Source organism: Psammomys obesus, unplaced genomic scaffold (assembly GCF_907164565.1).
Source record: "Psammomys obesus unplaced genomic scaffold, mPsaObe1.curated_primary_1811, whole genome shotgun sequence".
NCBI classification, from domain to species: Eukaryota; Metazoa; Chordata; class Mammalia; order Rodentia; family Muridae; genus Psammomys; species Psammomys obesus.
Window position 1 is genome coordinate 10,721,215 of NW_026591598.1, and position 14,085 is coordinate 10,735,299.

At 44.4% G+C, this 14,085-nt stretch overlaps 1 protein-coding gene across 2 annotated transcripts in view; it reads left to right on the forward strand.

Annotated features, from left to right (window-relative positions):
• The first annotated feature begins 2,343 nt into the window (after window positions 1-2,343).
• The window catches only part of Dnajc8 (DnaJ heat shock protein family (Hsp40) member C8), a 19,494-nt gene continuing 7,752 nt past the window's right edge, over window positions 2,344-14,085 (forward strand). Inside the window, exons 1-7 of one of the 2 annotated variants that reach the window (XM_055611133.1) lie at window positions 2,375-2,440; window positions 4,756-4,962; window positions 5,065-5,166; window positions 8,258-8,314; window positions 10,784-10,850; window positions 11,376-11,470; window positions 13,516-13,587. In XM_055611133.1, coding sequence (XP_055467108.1) covers window positions 4,960-4,962; window positions 5,065-5,166; window positions 8,258-8,314; window positions 10,784-10,850; window positions 11,376-11,470; window positions 13,516-13,587 — 396 coding nt within the window. In that variant the 5' untranslated portion in view covers window positions 2,375-2,440; window positions 4,756-4,959. Of the gene's footprint in view, window positions 2,441-4,755; window positions 4,963-5,064; window positions 5,167-8,257; window positions 8,315-10,783; window positions 10,851-11,375; window positions 11,471-13,515; window positions 13,588-14,085 lie in introns of both variants that reach the window. The other variant, XM_055611132.1, reaches the window with a different exon arrangement.

Here is a 14,085-nt window from a genome sequence, read left to right on the forward strand (position 1 = left end):
AAAACTGCGAGGGCGGCCGAGCCGCCAATCTGGAGGCTGGGAAGGCGGGACGAGCACGGAACAAGCGAATCAGGAGGGAGGGATGGGGTTCCAGCCTCCTTTCGCCAACGCCGAGAGGGAGGCTGGTGTAGGTCTTAGCCAGCTGGTGGTTAAACCTGAGCTCCAGTGCGTCTCCACCGACTACAGAGCAGCGTCAAGAGATGGAATCTCGGCTTTTGGTCTCATCGGAATGAGGCATGTCGTCCACTCCCACAGCACAGTTTCAGTGCTAGGGTCGATTTTTATTAAAAGTTGTAAATGGTGGCCATCCCTACGGATATCAATAAATCGGGGAAATACAAGGTTTGTGGTAGCTATGCCCAGGATGCCAAGAGCCAGCATACCTTTATTTACACATAGGAAATCGTGTTCATTTCTAAGGAGGTGTTCTTGTTCTTCGTTATGTTGCTACTTCAGTCTCTCCTCTCACTTCCTCAGAGAAACCTTCTTTGACCTTCTTAGTCATCCTGTCATCAGCAGTATTTCTAATCCTACCTCCCAGTTCTCTCTCTCTTATTTTGTGAAGCTATCGGAGCCTTAGGAGGCAGTGAATTAGTAATATATATATATATATATATAGTTTATAATATATAAATATATTTATAATATATAAAATATATATATTTTTTCCGAGACAGGGTTTCTCTGTGTAGCCTTGGCTGTTCTGGACTCCCTTTGTAGACCGAGCTGGCCTTGAACTCACTGAGATCCGCCTGCCTCTGCCTCCCCAGCTGCTAGAATTACAGGCATGTGCCACCGTGCCCAGTTGTGATTTAGTATTTTTGAACTGGATTAATATATCATTAAATGGACCAGATAACTTTTGGTGACATGGTGCAACGAAATGAAACAGACATGTAAACTGGTGGCACAAACCTGCAATCCCAGCACTCCTGAGGCGTAGGCAGGGAGGAAGAGCTCACGATTAATCCAGCCTGTTCTACATGGGGAATTCTGGGCCAGCCAGAGCTTCATAGCAAGACACCTGTTTTAAAAACCCAAGCAAACAGCCTGGTGTGTTGCAGCACGCCCGTAATCCCAGCACTCAGGGAGGCCGAGGCAGGCAGAGCTCTGTGAGTTCAAGGCCAGGCTGATCTACAAAGCGAGTCCAGGACCTACAAGGCTACACAGAAGAAACAAAAACAAAACCAAAAAACAAAACAAAACACACAAAAAAAAAAAAACAATACAAACAGGGCTGGAGAGATGGCTCAGCAGTTACAGAGCACTTGCTGCTCTTCCAAAGGTCCTGAGTTCAATTCCCAGGATCCACAACCGTCACAACTGTCTGTAACTCCAGGTCCAGAAGATCTGGCAACTTCACACACACCTGCCTCCCAAGTGCTGGGATAGTCTCCACTTGAATGAACTTTAAAAACACTCTATGTGAGGGGCTGGCTCATGTAGAGATGGCTCAGAGGTTAAGAGCACTGACTACTCTTCTAGAGGTCCTGAGTTCAATTCCCAGCAACCACACCATCTTGTGGTTGATGTGGTACCTTCTTCTGTCGTACAGGTATATGTGCAGGCAGAGCACTATAGTAAATAAATAAAGCTTTTAAAAAATTCATGTGTGAGCCTGACAGTAGTGACACACACTTTTAATCACAGCACTTGGAAGGCAGAACCAGGCGGATGTGAGTTTGAGGCCACCATGGTCTTCAGAGAGAGCTCCAGAACAGTCAAGGAAACAGAGAAGTCCTGTCTGGAAAACTAAAAATGTTATAGGTGGCTAGGCATGGTGATACGTGCCTCCTAGAACTCGGGGAGTGGGTCGGGCAGAGGCAGTTGGATTTCTGTGAGTTCGAGGCCAGCCTAGTCTATATCGTGAGTTCTAGAAGCCAGGGCTATGTAGAGACCCTGTATCAAAAAACAACACCAGAAGTGTGTGTGTGTACTGTGTTTGCATTGGCTGGCTATGGCGTACGTGTGAAGTCAGAAAGAAACTTTTGGGAGTCTCTTTTTTTCTTTCACTCTGTGGTGCCCCGGGAATCGAATTTAGGTTGTCAGGTTTTGAGGTTAAGAGCCCTGACCAGCCGGGCTACCTCGAAGGTTCTTTATTTTAATTTCTTTAAAAAAGTCCAAGTACGCCTTTAATCCATGCATTCAGGAGGCAGAGGAAGACAGATCCCTGAGTTCCAGGACAGGCAGGGCTACACAGAGAAATCCTATTCCGAAAAAAAAAGCAAAAGCAAAAGGGTTTAGGTAGGGTCTTGGGCCCTTTAAGTGCGGCTCGCCGGCAGAGGCTGGTCGCAAGGCCGGCTTGGAAGGGTCACGTGACGCTGCGCCTGCGCAGAGCGGTCACGTGGTGGCTAGCCGGAAAATGGCGGCTTCGGGAGAGAGCGGGGCTTCGGGCGGCGGAGGCAGCACGGAGGAGGCGTTTATGACCTTCTACAGTGAGGTGAGCCCGCAGTAAGGACCGCGTCCTCGGGGAAGCTGCGCTCCGGCTCCGTCCGCAACGGCCGGGGGCGGTGGGACGCCTCCCGGGACCGTTGGCCCGGGCCGTCTGGCCTGGGGATTGCGGACCGGTCGCGGGATGCGTGCGCCACCGCCACCGGCGGCGGCTGGGGTCCCCCGGAGCGCGGCGGGGCCTGCAGACCCGGACCCCGAGAGGGCCCGATGGGCCGCTTGTCGCATGATGCAGCCTGCAGGCCGGGGAGTCTCCCGACTGGCGGAGGCCGGGCCCTGCCAGGCGGAGAGCGAGCTGCTGCGCACCTGCTTTTATTTGTAAACAGGAGCGAGGCCTTTCCCCGCTCCTCTACCGTGGACTGTGTGAGTGGCCATTTCTGCGGTTTTACCAGTGCTGAGCACTTGTTCGTCGTGACAAGAATGCGTTATGTGACTCCCCCACCCACCCCCCATCTTTGAACGTGACGAACCTTGGGAGGGTGCATACGTACTTGGTTCTGCGACTTAGCAGCTAACAACCTGGTGTCAGGTAGGACAGGAGTGAACTTGGCCTGAGCCTTGCTCACGATTGCGTCACCAAGCGCCTAGTGATGGTGGATGTTCAGTATATAGTCACTGGTTAAATGAATGGATAAGGTGAATGAAAGGAAGCTGTTTGTAGCAGAGGCCCTCCCACTAGTTCTTGCAAGCCAGCCTGACTGCTGTTGAAATCTTTCAAGATACCATTTACCACACTTGTGAGTTGAATTGTGAGAGTTTTCGCGTTAAAGGATTTAATATATAAGAGAGCAGCTTGCAAATTATAAAGTAGAAGAAAGGTAGTTTTTTTGAAGTCAATACTTATACCAGTACTTCCTTCATGGTGTTGGCCTTTTGTTTTGCTCAGTGTTTGAGAGATTTCAATCCATTTTGGTGGGGATGTGGGCAGAGCAGTTCATATCTTTTGTAAAAATTATTTATTTTATGTGCACTGGTGTTTTGCCTGCACATGTCTGTGTGAGGGTGTCAGATCTTGACAGTTGTGGGTGCTGGGAATTGAACCCTGGTCCTTTGGAAGAGCAGCCAGTACTCTTAACCATTGAGCTATCTCCCCAGCCTCAGGCAGAAAGCAGAGAAAGAATGCCTGTGCATCACAGTCTTATTAATTCAGCTTTGGGTATGAGCACATCCTCTTTTTGTCTTTATATTTTCTTTATTTACTTAGGTTTTTCGAGGAAGCATTTCTCTGTGTGTAGCCCTGGCTGTCCTGGTGCTTTATCTGTAGACCATGCCTGCCTTGAACTCACAGAGATCATCTGCCTCTACCTAAGACAGTACCGTTCAGCTTGTCTTTTTATTTTTAAAGACTTTTTATTTATGTAACCTCATGCCTGCATGAGTGCCTGGGCACCAGAAGAGGGCACCAGATTTTGCTGTAGATGGCTATGAGCCACCATGAGGTTGGCTGGGAATTGAACTCGGGACCTTTGGAAGAACAGCCAGTGCTCTTAACCTCTGAGCCATCTCTCCAGCCCTTGTCTTTTTATTTTTTAGATGTGTTCTCAGTGAAGCCTAGGTTGGCTTACTACTTTGCAGTGCAGCCTGCTGGGAACTGGTGGTGATCCTCCTGCTTCATCCTCCCAGATGCCACACCCAGCTTTATGTCTGGTAGGCAAGCAGGCTACCAACTGAGCCACATACCAAGTCCCCCATAATGGTGTTAAATGGTGTTCATAGTTCATGGCTTAATGTAATTGCACTTTTTCCTCTCAAAATGAAAAAAGCTGGGTTAATTGCATCCACACGCAGCTGTGTGGTCTGTGATTCAAGCTTTGTGGAGATGTCTGTTTTTTAATTTTTTTTTTAATTTTATTTTATGCACATTAGTGTGAAGCTGTCAGATCCTTTGAATTGGAGTTACAGACAGTTGTGAGCTGCCATGTAGGTTCTGAGACTTGGACCTGGGTCCTTTGGAAGAGCAGACAGTGCTCTTAATCACTGAGCCATCTCTCCAGCCCAAGGTGTCTGTTTTATTATCTGAGAATCTTCTTGATGTCTGATTGAGAATCAAACTGTTAGGGTAAATTTCTCACAAATTAAGTAATTGGAAATCACAGACTCTTTAAGCCTTAATTTTCCTATGTGTAAAATGGGAAAAATGATACTACCTTCCAAGAAGAATTGTTACCATAAATAATACATGTAAATTTTCAAATTTGTGTGTAGTATACATGTGTGTGCAAGTTTGTACAAATGGGCACAGATGTCTGTGGAGGACAGAGGTCATTGTCATGTGTCTTTCACCTTCCATGTTATTTTTTAAGACAGGATCTGTCGCCGAACCTGGAGTTCACCAGTTGTGTCCAGTGAGCTCTGGGGAGCTACCTGTCTCTTTCCCTAGCTCTCGGGTCACAGGTGCCTGTGCCCACGCTCAGCTTCTGTGTGGATGCTGGAGACCCGAACTGTTACTGTAAAATTAGCTGTGCTGTGGTAACCATTCTTTAGTGTTTATAGCAAAGTGTCTTCTTGCACATGGTAGGTATGAATAGATGTTTGCCGAGCATATTAGTGTTGTGTTAAGGTAGATATTCCGCTTATTGTTTTTACTAATGGAATTCTCAATCCTTTTACTTTTAGGTGAAACAAATAGAGAAGAGAGATTCAGTTCTAACATCCAAAAATCAGATTGAAAGATTGACTCGTCCCGGTTCCTCTTACTTTAATCTGAATCCATTTGAGGTGAGCGGATTGTCACTGTGGAGTCTGGTGGAGAGCTTTTTATATGTGCAGACAGTTCCTCGTGTGCCTATTATTGTTGCTGTAGCGCTCTGGTGGAGAGCTTCGTGTGCGTGCGTGCGTGCGTGCATGTGTGTGTGTGAGTGAGAGAAAGAGAGAGAGAGAGAGAATGTGTGTAACTGTGTGTAGGGTTGTGTTTGTTTGTTGAGAAGTCTCTGAGCTTTGAACTCCAGATCCTCCTGCCTCAGCCTCCCGAATGCTGAGACTATAGAAATGAACCACTGCACCTGGCTAGCTAGTTTTGAAACAGTAGCCCATGGTGGCCTGGGACTTGTTTTTGTATCCCAGGTTGGCCTTGGACTCTGTAGTTGTCCTGCTTTAGCCTCTAAATGCTGGGGTCACGGGTGTAAGCCATTGAACCTGGCTAGGAGGCAGTGTTATGTTAGAGCATACACCCCAAGTTATATTGGTTGGGAATGAAAAAAAGGTAAATGGTAGATTTTATATTGTGGGTAAGTTGTCTTTGAGGTTGGATGATTTTATTGTAAGTAGAGTTGTTGAGGTAGCTTGTTTAAAAATGAGATGAAAAAAATATTTAAAAAGGATTTACAAATAAATGACTGAATGAATGAATGAATGATATGGACTTCATCCTGTCAAATGTTCTCCAATACTTCAGTGGCTCAAATATACAAGGATTTATTTTTGATACAGAGATATAATTGGCCTGATAAATTTAGGGTCCTTAATTTAAAAACTTTGTAATGCCGGGTATGTAATACTCTCTACGCTCGGGAGGCAGAGGCTCAGGTATCCCTACAAGTTTGAGGCCAGCCAGGTCTACATAGCAAGGCTTGGGCCACTCCAGGGCTCCAGCAAGACCCTGTTTGTTGTTTAAAAAAAAAAAAAAAGCAAAAAACAAACAAACAAAAACTTTGTTACAACTTTTTTGTTACAGGAAAATAAAAAATACCAGAGATAGAATAGAAAGAGTTTAGAGAAGCTAGTGCACTCTCTCAGCGTAGCCCAGAGTGGCTGAGCCTGGGGCTCCTGCCTCATGTTCCTGTGTGCTGGGAGGGCAGTGCGCACCGCCCCCTGTGCCTCGCTCTGAACGTGTCTTAGCATCACTAGTCCTGTTCTTTCTTGTGTCATTTACCTCAAATTATAGTTCATTGGCAGCATGGCTTCCTTTGTCTTCCCAATACCGTGACAGGGAGATTCTGGTGCCGTCCTCAGCGGCTCTGACACTGTCGGGTCTGTTCCTCTGACCCTCCAAACACACTGATTATTTACTTCAAATTTTGTTGTGTTTTGTCTTTCAAGACAAGCTTTCTGTGTTTAGCCCTGGCTGTCCTGGAGTTCCCTCTGTAGACCAGGTTGGCCTCAAACTCGCAGAGATTCGCCTGTCTCTGCCTCCCAAGTACTGGAATTAAAGGCATTCACCACCACATGCCCGCTAAAAAAAATTAATGTGTGCTTTGTCTGTGTTTGTATGTATACTGCGTACATGCCTAGACTCTAGAAGCCACGTCACAGCTGGAGTTCCAGTTGGTTGTTGGTCCCATGTGGGTGCTGGGAATTGAACCAGTCCTCTTAACCACTGAGACATTTCTCTATTTTTTTTTTTTTTTCTTTTTTTCTTTGATGCTTTGAATCAAACTCAAGGGGTTTCAAATAAACATTTCACTGTTGTGCATTCTAGTTTGGCCCTTGTTGTTTGTTTTGATTTGGTTTGGGTTCTTTTGTTTTTCAAGAGCTTCTCTGTAGACCAGCCTGAGGACAGGCTGAACTCACAGAGATCTACCTGTCTCTGCCTCCTGAGTGCTGGATTATAGGTCTTTGCCACCTTTGCCCAGCTTTTTGTTGTTTTGAGACAGGATCTCAGGCAGCCCAGGCTGCCTCATGTAGCTGAGGATACCCCAGAATGTGTGGCCTCAGCATCCCTTATGTTGGGATTGAAGCCTAGTGTCTATTGCCACACCCATGATACCAGTTTTTTCTTTGTTTTCATGGTTTTTCTTTAAGAATTTTTTTCTCTCTCTTCTTTCTTTGCTTACTTTTGGTGTTTTTGAGATAGGTTTTCTTTGTGTAGTCCTGATTGTCCTGGAACTTGCTTTGTGGACCAGGCTGGCCTCAAACTCACAGAGATCCTCCTGCCTCTGTCTCCTGAGTCTTGGGACTAAAGGTGTGTGGTGCTATGTCTGACTAAGATTTATTTTTATTATAAATATATACATATTTATATGTAAATTTTGAATTATGTGAATGTGTATGTCTGTGTGCATGGGTCCAGGTGGACATGGAGACCAGACTTTTTGGATTTCCTGGGGCTGTAGTTAGAGGTAATTGTGAGCTACCCAAGGTGGGAGCTTGTTGGTATGCAGATTTGGGTCCTCTGTAAGAGCAACCAGCATTCTTAATCACCGAGTCATCTCTCCAGCCACCATTTTTATTTTAAATTATGTGATAGTCTGTGTGTGGGTCTCTGCATGTATGAGTGCAGGTGCCCGTGGAGGCCAGAAGTGTGAGATTCCTGGAGCGGAGTTAGAGGTGGTCACAATCTTTCTGTTTTGCATAGGTCAGCCTGTAACTCCTGACAGTCTGTCTAAACTTCCTAAATACTGGATTATAGGTGTGAAGCACTGTGCTGAGCCCACAGTAATATCTTTCCCCTACTTAGGTTCTGACATAATATGCCAGGCAGCCTGACTCCGGTCTTGCTCCATGTCAGGCTGTGTGGATACCCTTCTTACCCAGCGTGGGCTCTACCACTCTGACTACCCACGACTGCTTGTGTGTGAGCCCTGAGCTCTGTTCTGGACTGTGAGGTTGGGCCTATGCCACTTCAGCTGGTTCTACTTAGTGGATTTAGTTATGTTTACAGATAGTGTGAGGAGAGGGGATATATACCTAAGCACACATACTCACACACACACAATCTTTCCCCTCCGCTTTTTTTCTTTTTGAGACTGTCCTGCTTGTAACCACGGCTGTCCCTGCACTTACCATCTTTCTGCCTCTGTTTTCATAGGACTGAGATGACATATGGGCCACCATGCTCAGCTTTACACTCATTTGATCTTTGTTCTTGCAGGTTCTTCAGATAGATCCTGAAGTGACAGATGAAGAAATAAAAAAGAGGTTCCGGCAGGTACAGTATGTTATTCTCACTACAGCTTGAGCCTTCTATTTGTTTCTTCAGATGGGGTCTGAGACAGGTTAGGCTTGCCTAGAATCCCTTACTGTGCAATTAAGGATGACCTTGAACTTCTGATCCTCCTGCTTTCACTGCCTGAGTTCTGGGACTCTAGGCATCTGCCACACCTAGTTTATGGGGTGCTGGGCATTGAGCCCAGGTTTTCATGTCTACTAAGACAAGCACTCACTCTACCAATTGAGCTACACCCTCAAAATGATTTCTGAGAACTAAATACCTTGGGCGGAAATTGACCACCCCCCCACTCCTTTTCAAATTAAGGCTAGATAACTGTTCTCATAAACTTGCAGTGGCATAAATGTATAGTGATATAAAATGTTAAATAATGTAACGGGTAAAGGTTTTTCTGTGAGTACAATGATTTTTTTAAAGATTTATTTATTGGGGTTGGGGATTTAGCTCAGTGGTAGAGCGCTTGCCTAGCAAGCGCAAGGCCCTGGGTTCGGTCCTCAGCTCTGGAAAAAAAAAAAAAAAAAAAAAGATTTATTGATTAATTATGCCACATTCTGCCTGCATGTGTGTCTGCGCACTAGATCTCATTATAGATGGTTGTGAGCCACCATGTGGTTGCTGGGAATTGAACTCAGGACCTTTGGAAGAACAGCCAGTGTTCTTAACCTCTAAGCCAGCTCTCCAGCCCGAGTACAATGATTTTTATATCCAAATACAATATCTACAATAGCTTCACTTTTATTTGAGGTAGGATCTCATGTCAGACTGACCTCAAACATCCTGGTTTATGTGATTGTCCTACCTTACCCTTCAAGTAGTTGGAATGACTGGCACACAGCATGCAACTGACCCACTCAGTAACTTCACCTTTGAAAATAGCTGTAAATATTCAAGAACTACCCAGCTTGGGTCAGTGAGGGGGCTCAGCAGCTTTCCCCCTGCCAAGCCCAACCACCTGAGTTTGATCCCAGGGACCCACATGGTAGGAGAAAGGTGACTCCAGCCAATTGTCCTCTGGTCTCCACACCTGTGCCATGGCTTGTGTTCACATCCCCTGCTCCAACAAATGTAAGAAGTTCTTAAAAAATAAATACCTGGTTTAGTTGTAACAAGTACTTTTTGAAATTTCTTCAGGAAAGCAGCTCTCTGGCCTCTGATTCTCGCCACTTATCTATCTATCTATCTATCTATCTATCTTCATTTATTTATTTATTTATTTATTTATTTTAGCCATCCCATGTTCTTTATGTCTTCATGCTTTTCACATTTGAATAGGACCTGGCCTGCACTGACTGTAATCCTCGGGTCCCCACAACAGTCATGTTAATATTCGTTGCTTCCTCAGTGCAGTAGGTTAGATCCTCCATATTGCTGACTCATAGTCACCTCTGAGCTCCCAGCAAGCTATATTAAGCTAGGCTGCTTTTTGATTTTGCTTGCTCACTCCTGTCCCATTATATAACTTTATAGCTTTATTCTTAGTGAGCTCTGATCTTTACTTAAACTTAGCATTCCATTCTTCCCTCTTCCCAGAGTCTTGTTTTTCCAGTACAATCTATTAACAGATGTTCCCAATATAACAAACATTTCAGTCTTTAGTCAGACTTTTCCTGGAGCCAGTGAACTTGAGTTATGAGTTCTTGCTGATTTATAAGATGGTCTCATAGTTGAGAGTACATATGACTTTAGCTTGTTTGTTCAAGCGGTGTGCACTTGAACAAGTGCTTTGGGCCTTTCTGTATCTGTTTTACCTCATTTGGTGAATGTATTTAAATATTCAAATGAGGTGTCACATACAGAGGGCTTTTAATAGATGTCTTGATACTTTGTATATGCTGTTGGTGGATTTTAGTGTGCAAATTCATTCACTTCTTTCTTTTCTTTCCTTCTCCCTTCCCCTATTTCCTTTTTTTCCATTTTTCCTTCTCATCCCTTTCTTCCTCTCCCTTCTGTTCCCCTCCCCTTTTTTTTCCTCCTCTCTCCTTACCTATTCCCTGTGTAGCCCAGGCTATCCCTAAACTCATAATCATCCTCAGTGTTGATATTTGGAGAATGCTGCCCCCAACTCAGTTCATGCTAATAACTTGCATTATTCATTTTGTCCACACAACAAACTAAATGTTTTGTATCTTCCCAGCAATAGAGCAGGCCTAGAACTGAGGATAGAGTTGCTCAGGGTTGCAAATGAGGTTAGAATCACAAATCAGAATTGTGGCTCTGGGACTTCTGGGATTAACATTAGGTTAAATCCCAACACAGTTCTTTTTGCTCCAACTTGTTTCTGCTCCATCAGTGGCAGCCAGTAAGAAATCTTGTAAATGTCTGAAAGAATCATCTGTGGGGGTTTCTCATAAATAGTTCCTGTTTTATTTATTCACTTACTGGTATGTGTAAAGAGTTCAAGCCACTTCCGGGAACTGTTGATGAACCTGACTTCTCTCTTCCATGTAGTTGTCTATATTGGTGCATCCTGACAAGAATCAAGATGATGCTGACAGAGCACAGAAGGCTTTTGAAGGTATTTGTAAATTTACCTGATTTTGGGTAATGTATGTTGTCAATGCTAAGCAATAACTGGTTATGGAGAAGCTGTGGATGTCAGTAAAGCAGCCATTTACGCAGAATGTTTTCCTGGGGGCAGGGTGTGTGTAGTCAGTGCTGGCCTAGCATGCTTGAGGCCCTGGGTTCAGCACCGCAAAGAAAGCGCACCTTAACTTTGCTGTGTTAAAACGTACGTTCTGCCAGTATGCTTTTATTGTATAGGATCTTTTTTCGCTGCATAGAAGTGGGAAATTTTACCAGTGTGTTAAATCTAGATGTGGTATATTTAGCTTTGAGTGTTTATTTAATAATTTTTTCTAAGACTTTCAAGGTTATTGCTATGGTTGTATGCTTTTTTAAAAAAATGGGTTTAACAATGGTTAATAATTTAACAAAGTAGGGAATGTTTTTAGACAGTGCAAGTCCATTTACACTGCCTGAGTATAGCTCAGACTTTGAGAGGGTATTTGCAGAAACAGTTAACTTCAATGTTTTGCATTAGCTGTGGACAAAGCTTACAAGTTGCTACTGGATCAGGAACAAAAGAAGAGGGCCCTGGATGTAATTCAGGCAGGAAAAGAATACGTGGAACACACTGTAAGTATTTCTAGTGCTGCTGTGTTTACAGGAAGTAACAGCAAGCCTTGGGCACCGTGTAGACGGGTGTGTGCAACCTCGAAGTACAAACCACGTAGCTAGTGATCGTTTTTATTCTCTGCCATTTAGCTGTGGTGCTCGTCAACAGTGCCAAAAGCTAGCATTCCCTGAGAGCCAAGCTCAGGATGAGGAGTGTCTAGGACACTGCCATCCACTCGCACTACCGGTCCCGTATGTATGTAGCCACTCTCGGCCTCCCAGTCGAGCTACCACACTACCCCTGTGAGTGCGGGAGTGGCCTGGCTCCGATGGTGTTGACTCTTTGGTCTTACTTTTGTTGCTGTGAAGGGGTTGAAGATGAGAGAGGCTGTCAAGGAGCTCTGCGTGCGTTTTAGAGCAGGAGGAGGCACATGTCCAGACTGATAACAGCACTCTGAAGACTCAGCTGAGATGAATTAAGTTACAGCTTTTATTTGTTTGTTTTTCAAAATGGGGTCTTGCTAGGAGGACAGAGTAGCCTTTCTTTTTCTTTTCTTTTTGTTGTTGTTGTTGTTGTATTTTGAAAGAGGGTCTTATGTAACCCAGGCTGGCCTTGAATTAGCTATGTACCTGAGGCTGACCGTAAATTCTTTTTGAGTCTTTTATATTTGTTTGTGTTTATGAGTATTTTATCTACATGTATGTATGTGCACCATGGGCATGCCTGGTGCCCAGGGAAGTGAGAAGAGGGGATCATGAACCTCTGGAACTGTAATTAAGGATGGTTGTGAGCCATTGTGTGGATGCTGGGAACTGAACCTTGAATCTTGCAGGAGCAGCTAGTGCTATTAACTGCTGAGCCATGTCTCCAGCCCTTGGCCTTGCATTTTTGATCCTTTTCCATGTCCAGTTGCTAGGATTACAGGCATGTACCACTATGCCCAGCTAGAAAGCTCCTCATTTTTTTTTTTAACCCACTATAGCAAGAATCTCAAGACCATTTCAAGAGCACTTTCAATGGTGAGCGAATCAGGAGTTGACCTTTGTTTTGAAGAGCATTGGAATCTGAATTGGAACTTTATAGGCAATAATAATCAAGATAAACCCATTTTAGATGAAGACAATGAGAGGAAAAATAGGAAAAGGAAAGGGCTGTAACCAGGTCCTGTTGGTTGTGTTGCACAGAGCACCTGAAGGGTCAGTCCTGTTAAGAGCACATGACAGTTTTTCAGTCCTCTATCTGTTTTGCGTATAAAGAATCATCCTTAGAATTTCTGGCCACAGGGTGGCAGTGGAATGTTTTCTGAACCTGGACCCCAAGTGGCAGTGTCACTTACGGAGTAGTGTTAGTCTCCTGTGGATTCTTGTAGTGGCCAAAGGGACGAGTGTATCCATAAGTGTGATGTGAAAATTATGGTTTCTGGGAGTTTCGCAGTGGAAATTATCAAGAGTGCACTTTTTAGAAATACTTTTTATACTTAAAATGTCGTACGTTTTCTAGGTTCTTCTAAAGCTTTGCAAACATGCTTTTTTTGCTATAACTATGTGACCAAAAGTTAAGAAAACTAAATGACCATGTCTAAGCTTTTGGCTGTGGCTTAGCCTTTAGGAGTTGGGAACAACATCTGCTGGTTGCCTTTCCCTAGTGTTTGCCGTGGGTACAGGCTAGAGTTGGATTTTAGATGAACTTAGAGGAAGGACCCAAAGTTCTAAGTCCTCTTAGTTGCTTTACAGTGTTTTCTATTATAAATTATTATTAATTTGTTTTGTTTTTTTTTTTCAAGACAGGGTTTCTCTGTGTAGCCTTGGCTGTCCTGGACTCACAGGCTGGCCTCAAACTCACAGAGATCCACCTGCCTCTGTCTCCCAGAGTGCTGGGATCACAGGCGTGCACCAACCACCACACCTGGGCTTATTATTACTATTTATTAATGGTGCAGGATGAGGCTTTTTTGCCTTCATCTTATCCTATGTCTATGGAAAAGTGTACATATATATATATACAGCTCAGTGGCTATTCTTAAAGTATGTGTGTTCATCTTTTGATGAAAATAAACTCTTTTTAGGTTAAAGAGCGAAAAAAACAGCTAAAGAAGGAAGGAAAGCCTACAAATGTAGAGGAAGATGATCCCGAATTGGTGAGTTACTATGGAAAACCACTTTTTTCTGTGTGATTGGTGGGTTAAAGAAAAAGGCCTCATTTAAAACATGTAAACGAACATTTTATTTACCTCTTTCTTTTTTGTTCATCCTGTGTGTAGGTTTTTGTGTTTGTCTTGAGTCTGGGAATGTGCTGTATGTGTGGTGTGTGTTTTCCTGTATGTACACATAGGTGGGAGCCCTAGGGGGTATCTGCTCTAGAACTTTTTGTCTATTCTCTTTAGACAGGGTTTCCCCAGAACTTGCTGGTGCCCGCAAGCCCCACTGACTGCTGTCCCCTAGAGCACTGGGTTAGCAGTGTAGCCGCATCCCGAGTGCTGGAGGTGTTCACTCAGGCCCTCCTATTCACAGGCAGGCTTGCCCACTAACCATCTCTTTCAGCGCTTTAATATAGGGTGTTTGCCATTTCTCCCGTCCATCTGTCCGTCCTTCCTTCCTTCCTTCCTTCCTTCCTTCCTTCCTTCCTTCCTTCCTTC